The 18721-nt window shown below is 61.0% G+C and overlaps 1 protein-coding gene across 6 annotated transcripts; it reads right to left on the reverse strand.

Moving 5' to 3' along the window:
* Positions 1–1135: 1135 nt before the first annotated feature.
* GRIN2C (glutamate ionotropic receptor NMDA type subunit 2C) lies at positions 1136–18450 on the reverse strand. Of its 6 annotated transcripts, XM_043459508.1 has the most exons (14): positions 18190–18450; positions 13762–13926; positions 12466–12879; positions 9750–10348; positions 9330–9444; positions 7367–7578; positions 7042–7207; positions 6597–6750; positions 6169–6294; positions 5598–5827; positions 5068–5228; positions 4388–4575; positions 3077–3309; positions 1136–2645 (listed from the first exon to the last, which is right to left on the reverse strand). In XM_043459508.1, exons 3-14 carry the CDS (start codon positions 12862–12864, stop codon positions 1545–1547), a joined length of 3684 nt encoding a protein of 1227 aa, XP_043315443.1. In that variant the 5' UTR covers positions 12865–12879; positions 13762–13926; positions 18190–18450; the 3' UTR covers positions 1136–1544. The 6 variants fall into 6 exon arrangements, with proteins under 6 accessions (XP_043315443.1, XP_043315595.1, XP_043315207.1 ...); XM_043459660.1 differs by lacking the exon at positions 13762–13926 and having other exon boundaries at positions 7042–7204; XM_043459272.1 differs by lacking the exon at positions 13762–13926.
* Positions 18451–18721: the final 271 nt, after the last annotated feature.

The following is an 18721-nucleotide window of genomic DNA, read 5'->3' on the forward strand; positions in this document are numbered from 1 at the left end:
GCCCCCTAAACTGGTGGTGGTCAGGCACTCCAGCTGGGAATGGAGGGATATTAGAAATTTCCCCCACTCTACTATTTCGGCTGCTGTTACCCCTAAAGCCAAACCAAAAAAATTTCCAGTTTTCATGGCTCCAGTCCCAGGGTGGACTATTTGGAGGCTCGTGAGGGAACCCAGCCTCCTGGAAGCCAGCAAGGAGGAGTGGTGAGGGTGAGGGCACGAGGCAGCGGCTGCACATGGCTCTGGCATCCAACACCACCCTCCCTGGCCTCCTCCCTGTGACACAGAGTTAGTTTCCGCCCTGCTTCACCCAAATTGTCAGGACAGAAAGGCCCCAGGCTTCACATGCTCACAGTCAGAAAAGCTCTGCTGGCACCGGTGTTTGCAGAATGAATGGAAGAAAGAATTCTGGCTTCAGTTATTGTAGGGCTAAATGTAATCACAGATGTGAAAGCACTGAAAACAGTACTCAAGAGCCATCTTTTTAGATTGTTCACAGCCAATGACATGAAGCAGAGGAAGGAGGTGGGACTGGGAGCCTCCGAGGGAGGACAAAGAACTGAGATGTGGGACAGAATCTCTGACCTGGGGGTCCTCCCAGCCCCAGAAGTCCTGGCACCAGCGAAGCTGAGCTGTGCCTGACCCCAGAAGCCCACCCGTGCCAGGCTTCCAGAACCGGCAGGCAGTCTGAGCCCAGCACAGCCACCATGGAGTGAATACCGCTGGCCAGGAAAGCCCAGCAGTTTCCCCAGACAGACCTCCCCCCACCATCTGCACCATGACATTGTCAGGCTTCCATCGGGGCCCCTGGCAGGACAGGGCACCCACAGACCCCTGGTGTGAGTCCTTGTTTTCAAGGACACTGAAGGATGAACGCCATCCATCAACCACCAGAGCCCCCTGCTGAGTACATTTGTCATTTTTGGCACCAGGGTGGGAGGGAGCTGACACTGTAAACCAAGTGGCTTCTGCCCGGAGTCTTCGCTCAGCCTCACTTCCTGGGTACTCCCACCCAAGGAGCTGCCCACCTGCTGTAGCCAGGCACCTCACCTGGGATACTCCCATGATGCTCCTCTCACCTAAAGGCTGCCCTGTGCCCCCCTCCGGGGATGCAGAATGAGGCAGTCAGGGCCAGTGGTTTGTAAAAGGTTGGTTTAATGTCCCAGCACTCTGAGAAAAAAAACTCCAGCCAGATGGAACAAGAAACACGTCAGCCTGCCCCAACCCCAAGTTCCAGCTTCCATGCCTCCCACACCAAGCCCCCAGCAGCGAAGACCAGGGACCGGCTCACAGCACGGGAGGGAGACCCCGCTGCTCCCCCTGTGACTCCAGGCCAGGTGGGAAGGGATTTGCATAAGAAGATAGCAGAAGCCCAACCCGCAACAGGACTGCGGCTGCTGAGGTCACCGGCTGACCGTGAAGATATCATCTGTCACTCGGTTGGATTTCAAGACGGAAGCCAGGAAGGCCGGACACCACCTGCCCTCTAACTGCTGGCAGCGCCAGGCAGAAGATCCAGCTGAACAGGAACCAGAGGACCTGAGCCCTCATACTTCTGACTCCAAGCTGGAGATCCGCCTCCAGGTGCAAGGCGGCGGAAAGTCGTGTGTCCCACAGGCCGCCCTGCTGACCCCTTCCAGTTCCCCACCGCCGCTGTATTCTGGGCTCAGCCCCAGAGTCCTGTGTCTGTGTCCCGGAGGCCCCCAGGCCCCAGGGAGCCAGGGGCCATGGGCAGCACAGGGTGGGAGGTGAGGGCAGACAACCCCCCAGCAGAGCGGCAGGTGGGCATGGGCGTGGAGGCAGGCGTGCGGTCTGTGCGCCCAGGCGGGGGGCCCGGCCCACAGCCCGTCCTGGCAGGCCTCGCGGTACGACGGCAGCCGCATGGACTGCGCGGGTATCAAGCGCCCGCAGGCCGGGCGGGCACAGCGGGCGGGCCCGGAACTGGGCCGAGTGAAGGCTTCGGCCACTGAGCTGGGCAGGGAAGCGTGGCGCGGGCGCGACCCCTGGGCCCATGCCGCGCGCAGGAGGGCCTCCCGCCGGGCCAGCTGCTCCGGCCCGAGCAGCGGCAGGTCCTCGGGCTCCGGGGGCTCCGGGAAGAGCGGCAGGAAGGGGCGTCCGCACCGGTCGGCGCGAGGGAAGGAGCTGTAGTGGCCGCGCTCGGGCGACAGGGGACGCTCCGGGTGCGCACGCCGCTCGGAGGCCGAGAAGCGCCGCCCGCGCCGCCCCGGCCGCAGCAGCCACCGCGCCTCCCAGGCCCGCCGGCCCGACGCCCGGGAGACGTCGGGAAGGGCGGGCCGGGGCGTCGGGGGGCGGCCCGAGGGCTGCGCGGCCCTGCGCCCCAGTGCGGCGCGGTCCTCGTCCGGCGGCCTCCAGCCCGTAGGGCTCGGCTCGCGGGGAGGACCCGGGGTGGGCGGCCGCGGGCCGGGGCAGGCGGGCGGCGGGGGCGCAGGGCGACAGCCGCCCCAGCTCTCGATGGTGCGCGTGGCGCGGTCCAGGGAGCTGCTCACCCCCGCCGTGGTCACCATGTCGCGCGCCGCCTGCAGCATCTTGAGCACGCTGGCCTGGGCCGAGCCGGCGGTGAGGTCCGGGCTGGGCGGGCGCACGGGGCTGGCCAGGCTCTGCACGCCGCTGAAGCAGCTGTAGATGCCCTGGGCAGAGGGAGGGGGTAGACCCGCCGTGAGCCGCGCCCTGCCCTCCCGGACAGCCCCCACGCCGCACGCCCCTCGCCCAGGTGGGATCCATCAACTCAGGCATCTCTAAGTCCCAGGAAGAAACTAACATTTGTTAGGCGCCTCTTATATAAGGTCCCATTGGGAGCGTTTACAGAGAAGCTGAGGCGCCAAGAGATGAACTCCTCTTAAACTCACACCGCTTGTAAATAAATGGCAGTGAGGACTCTGGACCCAGGTCAGCCTGGTTCCAGAGTCCTGCCCTGCCTGTTGGAGAAGGGCTCTGCTTCTCATCTGCTGCGTGATGCTGGCAGGCCATGCCACCTCTCCGGACCTCAGTTTTTTACATCTGTAAACGGGGCCAGGGGCCAGGTGGGTTGGTGCCTGGCTGGGGCAGGGCAGGCACCCACCCTGCTGAAGGCCAGCAGGAAGTCCAGCCGGGACGTGTTGGGCACAGAGTGTCGCAGCTTCCAGTAGACCAGGTGCTCCCAGGCGAAGACCAGCAGGGCCAGCCCCATGGCCACAAGCAGCATATAGAAGACGCCCGCCATGTTGTCGATGTCCAGCTTGCTGCTCATCACCTCGTTCTTCTCATTCTGGCAGATCCCCGAGAGCCACACCGTCTCCAGCTTCTGGGTCTCCCCTGGGGGCGGGGGTGGGTGCGCATCTGGCTCAGGGAGGACCCTTCCAGCGCTCACCTATGCCTGGAGTGAGGAGGGGTCTGGGGCCAGGGTACCACCCACCTGTAGGACTACACAGGGATCCAGCCCTACAGGGAGGATGGGGGGAAGGGTGTCAGTAAGCAGGACGGAGGAGACCAGAGTGGGACCTGGGCGGGGGTGGCAATGCCAGCCTCTGACACGCTTACCTCCCACATGCCCAGTAAAGGCTTGTTGACTGGGTAAATGTTATCATTCATTTATTCGTCAAAGACTTATTGATCACTTGCATGCCAGGCGTGGAGCTGGGCACACACAGACAAAAGACCTAGGCCCCCAAGGAGGCTGCAAACACCTTCACTGGTATCACTCACATTACTCTGCAGCAATGATGGAAAACCAGTTTCTTTATCTAACTGGGACTCTAAATTCAAAGCTCTCTCTGGGTCTCGGAGCAGCCTAGCTGGACCGCTCAAGGGTGTGAGTTCTCAGTACCAAGGCCAGCCTGGGCCGGGGCTCTGGGATTAGGCTGGCTCTTGACACCAACCCCAGATCATCTCAAGATGGGAATGGAGAGAATTCCCTGACTGTCCAGTGATTAGGACTCCATGCTTCCACTGCAGGGGGCACAGGTTCAATCCCTGGTCAGGGAACTAAGATTTCACATGTCCCAAGGTGCAGCCAAAATAAATTAATAAATAAAAGATAGCTGTTGTTTAAAAAAAAATGGAAATGGAGGGGAGGGGTCTTGGGAAAAAGTAAAGGAGTTCAGACTCCCCACCCCACCCCCGGCTATGTGGCCTGAGCTCCTTCCTTCAGGGACTCCCCGACTATTCCCTGCTCCCTCCTGGCCAACTCAGGTCTCCCTCCAGTTGTTCCTAATGCCCCTACCCAACTACTGTGCCAGCCTCCCACCCCCAGAGCCTCTCTCCCTGCCAACAGGCGCTGGGCACTCAGAGGACAGCAGTGGAGATGCTAACCAGTCACCACGCAGCTGTCCCGGCCACGGGCTTTGTCAACCACGCAGGACCCACCCCGGCCCCCACCAGAGGCTGCACCCACCGTCTCCCAGGAACTGTAGGAGCGCCAGGTCTATGGCCCGCTTCCAGTGGGAGTCCTTCTGCATGGCGATGCCATAGCCGGTGGTGGCAAAGACCTTGCCAGAGCCGATGGTGACCAGCTTGCAGCCCTCGTCCTTGCCCGCCATGTAGTTGAGGACAGCGGCGTCATAGATGAAGGCATCCAGCTTCCTGGGGGACAGGCTGAGCCCTCAGGCTGGCGATCAAGCAAGGTGCAGGGCACCGAACCCGGGGCCTGATGGGGATCTGGGCCATGTGAGCCCACTGGCCACCACCCGGGTGGGGTGGGGAATGGGCAGAGCTTTCTCTTCCCTGGGGTCCTGGATGCAAAGAAGCTCCCTCCCACGGCTTGGGAACCCCACCTGCCTCCTCTTCAGAGACTCCAGGGGGCTCTCTGCCCCTGGAGGACACACCCTCTCTGCCCTCCAGGCCCCTAAAGACCCTAAGAAGGTCATAACCAACACTTGGGGGCAAGGCTGAACCCTGGTCAGTACCACAGCTGCGCCCCTGGGCTTTGGTGGGTTGTCCATTTTTGTCTCACTCTGCCCCTCCCCAGGAGTCCTACAAGGCAACCCAGTCTCACCGTCCCCACCCTGGGTCTCTCGGGGAGACACGTGGGTAGAGACAGTGAGAGGGAAGGGAGGTGCAGGGCTGCAGACCCACCCCATCTTGAGGCTGGTCAGCGCGTCCTCCACCGAGCGCTGGTTGAACTTGACCATGTGGGTGTGCATGTCGCGGTAGTTGCTGCGGATGTTCCGCTCCGTGCTGCCGTTGGGCACGGTGCCAAAGCGGAAGGGTGGGTACTGATCCTGTGGCCGCTGGAACTGTGGGCACAGGGCGGCTGTCGGCATTCCTGACCCTTCCTCCGACCTTCCAGGCGCCAACACCCCCAACCCCATCCCCACAGCCTGGACTTGCACAGGAACGGCAGAACTGTCTTAGAGACCGACTGCGCCAGGTCTGTCTAAAGATGAGGACACAGAGTCCAGGACAAGGAAAGATGCACTCAAGACATACTAAGTGGACTTAAGCCATCTCTCCCCTCCCCAGGCTCCCTGGCTTCTTCCTGCTCCCGCCTCCAGTTCAGATTCCTCTGATTCCAGCTGTCCTGCGTCCCACCCAAGGCCTGCCCCTGCCTGCCTGCCCGTGGCATCCCCCGCCCCGCCACCCTCCAACAGCAGGGGCTTCAGAACCTTCTTATCACTGAGTCCGGACACGGTGTCGATGTACTGCTCCTGGATCATGAAAGCGGCCAGGTTGGCAGTGTAGCTGGCGAGGAAGATGACGGCAAAGAAGGCCCACACCAGCACCATGATCTTGCTGGTGGTGCCCCGGGGGTTCTCGATGGGCACCGAGTTGTTGAAGACCAGCGCCCAGAGCAGCCACACGGACTTGCCGATGGTGAAGGATGGGCCCCCCAACCCTGGGGGCGAGAGGGTAGACGCTGGGGCACAGAGGGTATCAGGTCCAGCCCACCTGAGTCCACGGCTCCTGTCTCCACTAACCCCATCCCTGGCCATCCCCACCCCAGAGCACATCAACTCACTTTGCTTCCCCCTCTCATGTATCTGATGGGTCCCCTGCATGTTGTCTGAAGGCCAGGAATCCCCCCAGGGGGCATTCTCTGAAAGGCTCCCCCCACCCCACTGCCCCATCCTCTCACCCTCTAACCTCCCCCCCAACCCCTCTACCCATAGCCCTGAGCCCACCCCTCCGGGAAGCTCCAAGCCTGCTCCGTCCTCCCAGGCCCAAGTGGGAGCTTACTCTTGCCGCTGGTGAGGTTCTGGTTGTAGCTGACGGGGCTGAAGTACTCGAACATGAAGACAGTGATGGCCACGACCGTCAGGCACATGACAAACATCATGACCCAGACGGCAGGGCTGTAGGGCTCTGGGAACAGAGGGAGGCGGCTCAGAGGAGGCCTGGGTGCAGGCAGGTGGGCCCACGTGGTCACCAGCCCCTTGGACGGAGCGGAGGGGGTCCCTGACTCTCAGAGCAGCGGAGCCCCAGGGGAGACGCCACCCCTGGGGAGACCACGCTCCCCAGCAAGCCTTGGTCTCCACTCTCCATCTGCCCTGGGACAGGGTCCCATCACCCAGTGCTTGTTCTCCAAGGGCCCACCCCAGGCTCCACACATCCACCTGGGGGTCCCTCCGCACCACCCTCGCCCCCGACCCTGCCCCGAGCCGCACCCAGGAAGGCCGAGGGGGAGACGGTGCCATTGCTGCGGGCCACCATCACGCTGATGCCTGTCTCCACGAAGGGCACGGAGAAGTCCACAATCTCGGAGCGTTCCTCGTTGATGGTGAGGGAGCCGATGGCCATGTCCGCCCGCTTGTAGTACACCTGAGGGTCAGACCCAGATCGGAGGAGGGGCTCCCACTCCCCTCCTGGCCCCCCGGCCAGCACCCTCCACCTGAGTCCTCAGAGCTCTACCCCTGGGAGTCATCACTGGTGCCAACACAGTACCCATGCCAGCTTGGAGACCCGTGGGAGCTGGGCCTGGGTCTCATCCCAACGGATCCCCAGCACAGGAGGAAACACCGAAGGGACCATCTGGGGGTGGCTGGCGGACGTCGGGGCGGGGGGCGCCGGGCAGGCAGGCGGGTGGGCTTGGGAGGCCTGGGGGCGGCCTACCTCCCCGATCATGCCGTTCCACACGCCGCGCACCCGCTTGCCATGCTTGCCGTTGGTCACCAGGTACAGGTCGTAGGAGAACCTGACCACCTTGGCCAGCTTCTTGAGGATGTCGATGCAGAAGCCCTTACAGCAGAGCTTGGTGTAGGGGGCCGCGTCACCGCTGCTGCCACCAAGAAGACCACCGGGGGTCAGAGCCAGCGGCTCTCGCAGCCTGGCGTGCGGGCCCTGCCCCGACTCCCGAGCATGAGACACACTCTCGCGCCATCACTCAGCAGCGCACGGCTCATGTCGCCCCCTCCCCGCCCCGTGTGTTCTGGCGGACCTGAAGCTGTGGTTGCTCTGCCGGCGGCAGGGCACAGTGTTGGGCACGCAGCCGCCTGTGCCAGGGTCGGGGCTCTCCACGATGACAAAGGGTCGCTCCTCCAGCGTGGCCACGGTCAGGTGCCGGCTGTCCACCACGGGCTGCAGGGAGGCACTGTAGCGAGGCCACACGGGGTACTTCATGTGGAGGATGCCGTGGTCCCAGCGCCCCACCTGCAGAAGGTGACCGGCCTCAGCCTGGGACCTTCAGCCCTACTACACCCATCCTGTAGGTATGGCTTCTGGGCGGGGAGCCTGCCAGGACCAAGAATCCCCCCACCACTCCTAGGGTCACCTGGGACAGGCCAGAGCAGGGCCTGGGGCGAGAGAGTTTGGAGAACAGGAGAGTCAGGGCAAAGGGCTGGGCACGCCCAGAAGGGAAGACCTCCCTGCAGCCTCCCCGGCCTCTGGTCCCCACACTTTCCAGTCCAGCTTCCACACTGCTGCTGGCCCAGAGAGTCTTCCTAAAGCCCAGACCTGAGCCTGTCTCTCCACGTCATTCCCCAGACCCTCACACAAAGTCCTTAGCCCAGCACTCAATGCCCTTCACACTTAGGTTTAACTTCTCTCCATCACCCCTTCCTTCTTCCCCAGTCTCCACACCCCTGACCACATTGATTAAAAATGCTCCACATCCATCTTCCCCTTGGTCTACACGAAACTAGTATCCCTTCCTGCTGGGCTCCTATTCAACTGTGTATCAGTTCAGTTCAGTTCAGTCGCTCAGTCGTGTCCGACTCTGCAACCCCATGAATCGCAGCACGCCAGGCCTCCCTGTCCATCACCAACTCCTGGAGTTTACTCAAATTCAAGTCCATCGAGTCGGTGATGCCATCCAGCCATCTCATCCTCTGTCATCCCCTTCTCCTTCTGCCGCCAATCCCTCCCAGCATCAGGGGCTTTTCCAGTGAGTCAGCTCTTCGCATCAGGTGGCCAAAGTACTGGAGTTTCAGCTTCAGCATCAGTCCTTCCAATGAACACCCAGGACTGATCTCCTTTAGGATGGACTAGTTGGATCTCCTTGCAGTCCAAGGGACTCTCAAGAGTCCTCTCCAACACCACAGTGCAAAAGCATCAATTTCTCGGTGCTCGGCTTTCTTCACAGTCCAACTCTCACATCCATATGGACATGACCACTGGAAAAACCATAGCCTTGACTAGACAGACCTTTGTTGGCAAAGTAATGTTTCTGCTTTTTAATATGCTATCTAGGTTGGTCATAACTTTCCTTCCAAGGAGTAAGCATCTTTTCATTTCAAGGCTGCAATCACCATCTGCAGTGATTTTGGAGCCCAGAAAAATAAAGTCAGCCACTGTTTCCACTGTTTCCCCATCTATTTCCCATAAAGTGATGGGACCAGATGCCATGATCTTAGTTTTCTGAATCTTGAGCTTTAAGCCAACTTTTTCACTCTCCTGTTTCACTTTCATCAAGAGGCTTTTTAGTTCCTCTTCACTTTCTGCCATAAGAGTGGTGTCTATAGCCCAGGCCAAATGTTCCAACTTCTGGGAAAACTTCTCCAGTTTCCTCCTTTGAAGACAGAATCAATTTCTGCCCCTCCTCTCTACTCCCTTAATGCTTTGCAAACCTTCTTTCATAAACACGGATCTCCCCAAAGTCCATTTTTTTCCATCCATCTAGCCAACACAGCTGTGAGTTACTCCTCCAAGCGCAGGACTGTGTAATAAGAGTACTTACTAAGTTCTACAGTGGAAGGAGACCAGGGTGGTGTGGGAGCCCAGAGCAGAGGAGCCTCACCCACCCTGAGGGACCTGGAAGGCTTCTCAGTGGAGATGTTTCAGCTGAGATCTGAAGGATGAGGGGCTGGATAAGGGGCAGATGGGACTCTCTGCTCAGCTGTGGGGCAAGGAGGGGGGACACAATGAAAGGATACCGAGGGCCCCTGGGCTCACCCCCTTCTCACCATCTCCCAGAGGCGGTGCCGGTTGAGGGCAATCACCACCATGGTGGGCTGGACCAGGTACCCACCAGGGCTGAAGGAAAAGTCCCGGCCCTCCCAGGTGACATTCAGGAGGTGCCTGCGAGGAGGGGAGAAGCCAGTGCCCCCTGAGCCCTGCCTGCAGCACGGCCCAGGCCCGCACGTTCCCTCCCCCACCTCCTGCCTCATCACCACCACCAGGACCAGGGAGCATTTGTGTATTTACTGCTCTGTTTCCTTATGTTGACCCCCGAGGTCCTCCCCACACTCTCACGCCCCGCTCTTTTCTCAGATGGAGAAACTAAGGCCCAGGGAGGCGAGGTCACTCGGCCCCAGCTCACACAGCTCGTGGGAGGTGTCACAGGCAAGCCCAAACTCACGCCCATGCCCTGGGCAGGTGCCTACCTGTAGAAGGCCTCCCGGGCAGGGCTGAGGGGCCCAGGGTGGGCGCGGCAGTCCCCAGCCGGGGCGGGCAGGGCGCCGTGCTGGCGCCGGTAGCCGTGGGCGCCCAGGGCCAGGATGGCCACGCCGTCTCGGACCTTCTGGCGCAGGCTGAGGCGCCAGCTCTCGGTGACAACGCTGATGAGGCCCACGGGGAAGGCGGCAGGGGATGTGTCGGTGCTGCCCAGCGCCAGGCTGGGCACCAGCCACACGTGCCCAGGCCCCACCAGGCCAGCCTGCGCCGCCTCAGCGAAGAGCACCTCGGCCTCCTCGCGCGAGCAGTAGGCCACCAGCACCGGGGCGTCGAGCTGGCGCAGCAGGCGCTGGGTGTGCGCGCGCGCCCCGCCGGGGCCCAGCTCCAACGTAAGCACGTCCAGCAGCCGCCAACTCAGGTAGCTGGCGTCGGCGACGGCGCGCACGCCCTCGAGGAAGAGCGCGTGGCCGGGGTGCAGGCTGGTGATCACGGCGAAGGCGCTCCAGTCGTACTCCTCCAGCACCTTGAACAGCACCTGCAGCTGCTGCTCCAGGGACACGCCCAGCTGCAGGAAGGCGGAGCCCGGTTCCTGCGGGACGGGGGGCGGGGCCTGAGCGGGGGCGGGGCCGGTCGTGCCCCGCCCCTGGGTTAAACCCCGCCCCTCGGTTGACCCCGCCCCCCACGCCTCTGCGTCAGAAGATGCTGGGCACCCCGGCATCCCTTCATCCCTCCCTCCGGTCCCGCGCGTGGTTCTCAGCCTCTGCTGCCCATGAGAATTCCCTGGAGAGCATTTTTAAAACCCTGGTGCCTGACCAAGTCTGGACCGCAGACTGGCAGCAGCAGCGTCACCTGGGCGCTTGTAGGAATTGTAAATTCTCTGGGGCAATGCACACCTGCTGGGTCAGACTCTCTAAGGACGGCGCCCAGGGATCTGTATTTCAACAAACTCTTCAGATGACTCTATAGCCCCTAGTCCCGGCCAACGGAATGGGCCTCTCAGAAACGGTACACTGGGCGTCTGTATTTTTCTACAGCACTGTGAGAGTGGAGAGTCACCCGTGCTGAGAGACGATGTCAGGCCCAGAGGCAACTGGGAAAGCTCCATCCTCTAGGGAGCCCTGGCGATGAGAAGGTTCCTCCTCTCCCCTGCCTCGGCCACCACAAAGCGCCCTGGCCCCGCCAGACCTAGCCTGAACTAGGGCAGTCCTCTCCAAGCTGTGGGTTCCCTGCTGCCGCCCCACCCCATCACGATCTCACCACACTGCTACTCTCTCAATCTTTTAAAAAAGCAACTTCATGAAAACCCTATAAGACAAGCAAACCAGTCCCTTCAACAAACAACTTTACAAGGAAAAAAGAGAGAGGTGGAAGAGGAGACTTGAGACGGAGACTCGGAAGTGGTACCAACCGATCGCTACGTGGGACTCTAGTTTGGCTCCTGCTTCAAGTCAACAGACTTTAACATACACATTTATGACGTTCATGAGACAATGGGGGAAGATTTGAACACTGCCTGGAAGTGTTTTGCTGTTAAGGGATTTTTATTGTTTCGTAGATGGGATGATGTATGGTGGTTTTATTACTTTGTAAAGCCCTATCGTCTAGACTTGTGTACTGAGGTGTTTATGGATGAGATAAATATTACATATGGGTTTTCCTTCAAAATAATACAGAAGAAGGGAAAGTGGGTGGGGGTAAGGATAAGGCATGGTTGGCCTGGGGGTTACCTGGGATCATTAAACTCTTCTATTTTTATGTATGCTTAGAAATTCCCCATAATAAAAATATAAGCATAAAAGACGGGCAAATAGATCAGTTTCTCCCCTCAACACCGTCAGCTCCTCACTTTCTTACAGTAAAACCCAAATGTCTTCCCATGTGGTCAGGACCTCACCTCCCCCTCCAGGCTTCTCTCTGTTTCTTAAATACTCTGCTGCTTCTAGCCTCTGAGCATTTGCGCTACTGTGAACTGCCTGGAACTGCTCCCTTAGCCTAGGACACTCACTCCCACTCCACCTCCCCCCCCACACACAACCTGTCAACCCCCCTCATCCTCCAGGTCTCAGCTTAGGTGTCACTTCTTTTTTTTTTTTTTTTTTTTTAGGTGTCACTTCTCAAGAGACCTTCTTCTGTGACCAGTCCCCGACCCAGAAGGGGCCCTATTGGACTCCCTCGAGGCACCCCGTGTTTTTTCTTCCAGACACTGATCCCAGCTGTGACTGCAGGTGAATGTATGTTTAGAACTTTCTCCCCCCCAAGGACAGACAGCGAGGGCGTGCCTCCCCCAGGTCTCAGACGTGACCTGCCCCCACAAGTTCTAGCCTGCAGGCCAGCTGCTTCAGATCCCATACCCAGCCTGGCACTTTGATCTGGGGTCTGGAGCCTGACCAAGGAAGGCCAGAAAAAGAGGGAGAAGGCGAGCCAGGGCTGTTTCAGAACCGGTGGGTTTTCCACCTGCCCACCCCTCATCCAGTCACAAATGTTAAAGCAGCTCAGAAAGTTTATCTTCCAGAACATAGAACCATCATTCCCACAGCCTTCCCCTCCCTCACCCATGTCCCTCTCAGTCCCCACATGCTTGCTGGGCCCACCCAATCCCACCTTCCTGGGACCCAGGCATCTCCCTGGCCCAGACTCAGCCCACACACCCAGCCCCAGCCTGGCTCCAAGCTCAAGGGATGGGAAGACATGACTTTGAACGGGCACCTTGGGAGTGAGGACCACAGCAGAGCCCCCACTGATGCTGAGGATCGGCACGTGGGTCTGGGAGGAGATGAAGTCCAGGATCTGGGCCACGGCCTCGGTGCCCACGTTGTCCTCAAAGACGATGCCATGGACCCGGGCAGCCCCCAGGAGCCCGCAGATCTGGGTGAGAAGACTGCTGGGGTTGGTGTTGTTGACGCCCACGGTCAGCGGCTGGATCTCCAGGGGCAAGTCCAGGAAGCTCTGGGGGGTGAGGTGGGTACGGGCCTGGGCCTGCGGGGACCCCGAGCTGCCAAACACCACGGCCACCGTCACAGTCTGCTCTCCCTGCCCAGGGCCCAGCCCTGCCCAGGCCCCGAGGAGTGAGGTAAGCAGCAGGGCCGGGCCCAGGGCCACCCTCATGTCCGCCGGAGAGTCCTGCGGAGAGAGCAGGGTAGGCACAGGCAGGGAGACGGAGGCATGGAGAAAAAACAAGAAGGACAGAGAGGAGGCGAGAGCCAGAGTCAGAGGGACAGACACCCAGAGGATGAAAGAGAAGAGGGGGGAGCCTCCCTCCACAGACAGAGGCGGACAGACACAGACAGACACAGAGAAAGAGGCAGAGAGGTTAGCTGAGTGTCCACATGCAGCCTGGAGACCGGGGTCTGGGCAGAACGTGGCCTGGACGGGTATTTATGACTTCCCTTCTGCTGCTGAACAGCACGCTTGGCTAGAAAGGCCAGACCTTTGAAACTTATCTGTCTGGGCTCTGCCCCAGGAAGGTACACATCAAACGCTAATCTGGTACCAAGTGCATGGATTTGAGTCAGGGAGACCTGAGTTCAAGTCCCAGTTCTGCCACTCACTGACTGTGTGATCTTGGGGAAGTTGCTTAGCCTCTCTGAGCCATGATTTCTTGCCTGCAATAATCCCAGGACTACATCATAGCAGTGGGAGGGCTACCCACTGTTACCAGCATCCTTATTTTCTAGGTGACAGCCCCATAGTCAGGTGAAGGAAGGCAGCTCTTGTAACACACACACACACACACACACACACACACACACACACCTGCATCTTAAGTTGAATCTAACATCCCTGAGGACCCTGCTCTATGTAACCCTGCCTGGCACAAAGCCCCTCCTTCTGGGCTCTGGACATCCCTACCCTTCTCTCCGTGGCTTCAATTAGTAGCAGCTCTTCCACAGCAGGAGTGTGAGACCCCGCTGAGTTTTTCAGGGCTTGGGGTCACCTGCAGTCCCCACAGTATCTCACACATGACTTGGGCCGTCACTGGTGTGAGGGATTTTTTAAACCTACCCCAAGGGCCTGATGTGTATCCTCCTGAAACAAGCGTCACTGCTTTGGATTGGGACCAACAGCCACGCCGGTGAGCGGTGTGCAGGAGGCAGCTCTCCCCCCCTGCTGGCCCTCAGCCACAGCTTTGCCACCCTCTCCATTCCCATCACTTCCCCGATGAAACTTCTGAACGGGAGAGGGCCAAAGGGTGACCAGGCTGGGCCAGCTTTCATTTCAGAATGAGAAGACAGGATTTTTGGCAGGAGAGGGAATACTGTACTTGTTTTTGTGCCCTTGAAATCTCCCCCTGTGTAGGGTTTTCCAGTACACTGAGAATGTCAGCCCGGAGAGATTTCCCTGATGGTCCAGTAACTAAGATTCTACGCTCCCGATGTAGGGGGCCCGGGTTCGATCCCTAGTCGGGGAACTAGATCCCACATGCCACGACTAGGAGTTCGAATGCTGCAACTAAAGATCCTGAATGCTGCAAAGAAGATCAAAGACCCCACGTGTCACAACTAAGACCCGGCACAGTGGAATAAATAAATAAAAAGAATGTCAGCCTGGAGATGTGTGTGACTCTAGGGCAGGGACATAAGCCCACCATGTCCACTGCTACCTTCAATCAGAGATTTTGAATCACACCAGCAAAGGACACTGTCATGCTCCTTTCTCCTCCTGCAAGCTCTCTGTGCTCAGCTGCCCATCCCTGGGAAGCCTGAAGCCTCCCCCGTTTCTGCCTCCCAGCTCTGAGTTCCGGACCCATGCTGTCAAATATAGCAGCCACCAGCCACGTGTGATTATCAGGCCCTTAAATGAGGCTCATCCCAACGGAGGCATGCTGTAGGTGTAAAATACACACTGGATAACAAAAACTCCTCTTACAAAAAGAACACATCTCATTAATATTTTTATATTGATCACATGTTGAAGAAGTATTTTAGATACATTGATTCAGACACAATATAGTGGTAGAATTCATTTCACTTCTTTTTCCTTTTTTCTAACGTGCCTACATGTGGCTCTCATTTTGTTTCTTTCCGACTACGTGACTGTAGATGAAGGACCCAGGTCCTCCCTCAGCTCCGAGGGGGCACCGTCCCCAGAGACTGTCTCAGATGGGAAGGTGTCCTCCAGGGCTGGAATTGGCGAGGAGAGGAAGCTGGGGCAGGTTTTGCCTCTCCCCAGGAGTGATCACAGAATGCCTGTGGATGGAGGGACCCCAATCAAGGCAGTCCCCAGGCTTCAAAGAGCAATGGGAAAGGCTTCCCAATTGGCACAGTGCTCAAGAATCCGTCTGCCAGTGCAGGAGACACAAGAGACATGGGTTTGATCTCTGGGTCGGGAAGATCCCCTGGAGGAGGGAAACGGCAACCTACTCCAGTACTCTTGCCTGGAGAATCCCATGGCCAGAGAAGCCTGGCGGGCTACAGTCCACGGGGTCACAGAGTCAGACACGACTGAGCCACTGAGCACACATGCGTGGCTGATTCTCTTCGGTGTACAGCAGAAAGTAACACAGCATTGAATATCAATTATCTTCTAAATAACAATAAATTTAAGAAATATTTTTTTTAAAAAAGAGCAATGGGCAGATTCCAAAAGTCTCAGCCTCCACAGTCTCAGCACCACGGGGCATCCAGCCTCCCCAGCAAGTTAGGAGGGTCAGACCCGAGCCCCAGCCTGACCCCCTCTCCCACGTGTCTCCCCCTGGCCTCCCACCTCTCCGCCTCCCATCCAGCCAGCGCCCCCACCTGCCCCACTGGCCAGAAAGAGCCCTCTGGCCGCTGCACCCCTCCTCAGACAGCACGCCTGCTCCCTGGTGCCCGCACACGAAGCCGGGACACCCTGGTCGCACGGACAGAGCCCGCCCGCCCCTCCGGGGACCTCCTCCTCCTCCAGCCTGGTGGCCAGACGGCGCACTGCCCTCACCTCCAGGCCTTTGCTCTGCTGCTCCCTCGGGCTCCAGTGACCTCTCCCCTCGGTCACACGACAAGTTCCAGAACTTTCAGAGCCCCAGGGAAATCCCTCTGCCACAGAGCCCCTGACTTAGTACCTCGCAGCTCCGGACACACAGGTGAGGACCCAGAGGGTCTGGGTCTGGTTCCAGGCTGGTTGCCCTTCCCCCCCACCACCTCCGGTCGGGGAGCTCCTGTCACTTCCGGATGCCCCCTCCCCGCTCTGGACTGTTGCCTTCCAGATCTCTGCCCACCCCCTTGCAGCCCACACCTTTCGCAAAGGGGCTGTTAATACTTGATGAACACTCCGACCCCGCCTCCCAAAAAAAGCCCGGGCGAGGAAGGCAATGGTCGGGTCTTCCGAGACACAGCATCACCTTGAACGGCCCGAACACCTCCGCCTGCTTAGAGCTCTTCTCTCTCTTCCCCTGCTCCCCCAATCCCAGGCAGGCTCCCCGCACACAGACAGACGTGCACACACTCTCCCACTCCAGACATCTGAGGGCCGTTCCCCCTCCCCCAGGCCGGGAACCTGGGTCCCCGGAGTCAGCCCCACCCACGAACCGCGCAGCTTTCCGGAGGAGCCGAGGGACCCCAGCTGCGCGGCCCGTCTGGATCCTCCGCCCACCGGTTGAGCTACCTGCCGTCGGGTTTCCCTGTCTCCCTTCTGCCGAGCGCCAGGGGAGAACCCGGACGCCAGGGGCGAAGACCACCCCTCCACCTTGCCGCCACTGTCGCGGGCACCGAGGTCTCCCTCCTGCAAGACTAACTCCCCCCACACACCCTCGCCGCTGATTCCATTCGGACCCCCGGGGAATCTCTTACACTCGGGCTGTGAAGTTCGGGGTATTTTTAGGCCAGCGATAAATAATTCATAGGGAACGTGGCATCAGGCTCCCCCAGCGGGAGGAGGGGGCGCGAGCGGCGAGAGCCACTGTCACCCGCGGCTCAAGGACACTTGCGATGCGGCGGAGCCGACTCCGGACGCCGGGACCCGCGCCACGCCTCCTGGCGGCCAAACTGGGCACCACGCACCCGAGCCCCCCGCCTCGCCGCTGCCCTCTGCGGACCTCCCTGGCTCCTAGGTCCCCATCCCCGCTGCCCCCAAGCTGGATCGCGCCCCAAGCCCCGCGGGTGGGGAGAACCGAGCTCGCCTGGCAGGTGGGGCTGTGGGCGCCGTACCAGCTCAGTCCTGCCCTAGGGCAAATCCAGGAGTCAGGTTCCCGGTCTTACTGGGTCCCAGGGTCCTCTTCACGTTAATATTCGAATTCCTAGTACCGAGTTTAGGAGCAGCTTAGAAGCTGACTGGCGCAGCCAGAAACTAGACGGGCTCTGAGACAGAGCAGGCATCCCCACCCCCCAAGTTCCCTTCCTCAATTTCGGGGATGAAGCCAGGGCGGTGCGCTTTGGGGAGCTGGGGACCGAGCCCGAAGTCCCTCCGGGGGAGCAGGTCTAGGACCAGTAGGGTGAGCGTCAGGGCCCGGCAGGAACTCCCCCTTCGCTCACCCGGCAGGACCTTTCCATGGCTCGTGGGATGCACACTTGGGGATTTTCTGGCCTCTGGGTGACTTTACCTTCGCATGGCCCTAGCCCTGCCCGCCTGGGCCTAGGCATGAATCTCTTTCTGCAGCAGGAGACTTGCGGCCCCCCTTCCCCGCCGTCGGGGATCCTGGTCGAAGCCCGGGGAGACCAGAGCAACGTGCTGGTGCGGCCACCAAGGCCCAGCGCACCGGAGCGCGGGGGTGGGGGGGCTCTCGCCTCTCCCAGGTCTTCTTCGCCCACCCTTCGTCTCCCAGCCGGGCGCCGGGCCAGCGTTTGGGGAGATCCCACCACCCCGTGAAGCCCACTCTGGTTCCCTGAGGTCAGAGGAGGGAGGTTGCATGGAAGGAAGAGCTGGGAGAGGGGGACCTGGGGAGGTGGGGGCGGGGCTGCGAGGGCAGATGCTCTGCTGACCTCCGGGAGCAGGCGGCCGGCTCCTGGCGCCACCGACGCCCCTTTCGTCCTCTCTGCTCCGCGCCCTCTCCAGCCCCCTTCGCTCTGGCTGAGCTCAGCCACAGCTCCAGCTCCCCAAGCCCCGCCCGGCTTCCCGCAGCAACAGTTGCGGGGCTCGTAGCCCCGACTCCTGCGTCCGCGCACCGCACCCTCCCCAGCGGTGCCGCGGCGCCCGGCGAAAAAGGGAGCCGGAGGGCTCGGCGACCCAGGAGACGAACGTCTTGGGCGCCTCGCCCGCGTCCTTCCCTCGCGTCCGCCGCGCGCGCCTGGCACCTCGGCCTCTCTCCCACATCTCGTCCCCGCCCGCCTGGGTCTGAACCCCCAGGCTGGGTGCCCCAGGTCCCGGCCCCCCAGCTCCACCCGCCTCGGGGTCCGAGCGCCCGCCAGACTCTCCCCTGTGGCCCGCCTCTGTCCCCGCCGTCCTTGCCCGCGAGGCGCCGGAGCCCAGCCCCAAGTTGGCGGCGAAGTTGGCGCCCCCCGCTCGCCACCCGCCACTCACCGGGAGGAAGGGGCGCTGCGCCCGCGCCGGCCGCCTCCCGCGCGGTGCGAGTCCCGGCGCCTCGGCTCCGCGCGCTGGCGCGCTCTGTCCTAGCTTGGCGGGCGCCTGGGCAGGGGCGCCTGCGGGGCCGGTGCCCGTGGCGCGGCCTGCCGGGCTGGGGCCGGGCCCGCCCCCGCGCCCCGCAGCCCGCGCCCCTCCCGTGGCCCGCTCGGCGCCGGGTTCCGTCCCGGGCTGGGCGGCGCGCCGCGCCTCCGGCTCCCGGGTCTCGCCAGCCGGCTGTGTCGGAGCGCTGGCCGCCGCCGCCGCCACCCGCGCGGGCCCGCCCCACCGGGGCCCGCCGCCTCCGCCCCGCCCCGGCCGGCCCACCCCACCGGCGCGTCCCTTCTTCCCAAGTCCCCAGACCCCACAGCCTCGGAGAAAACAGGCTGCCCGCAGCCCTGGGTTCGAGCCCCAGGCTTACTGGGTGTGTGACCTTGGGCTGGTTAATTTCGAGGATTCCCCCACCCCCACCCCACCCCCAGTCTGTAAAGTG

Source organism: Cervus canadensis, chromosome 1 (assembly GCF_019320065.1).
Source record: "Cervus canadensis isolate Bull #8, Minnesota chromosome 1, ASM1932006v1, whole genome shotgun sequence".
NCBI lineage: Eukaryota > Metazoa > Chordata > Mammalia > Artiodactyla > Cervidae > Cervus > Cervus canadensis.

Bases quoted from the DNA above. Each gene is read 5' to 3' on its own strand.
- GRIN2C (XM_043459272.1), bottom strand. From the start codon at position 12,864: ATGAGGGTGGCCCTGGGCCCGGCCCTGCTGCTTACCTCACTCCTCGGG. The intron at 7,208-7,366 runs GTCCGCCAGAAC...TCTTGGTGGCAG, and splicing joins CAGAGCAACCACAGCTTCAG to CAGCGGTGACGCGGCCCCCT. The intron at 3,310-4,387 runs GTGGGTGCAGCC...CCCCGCCCCCAG, and splicing joins CCTACAGTTCCTGGGAGACG to GGGAGACCCAGAAGCTGGAG.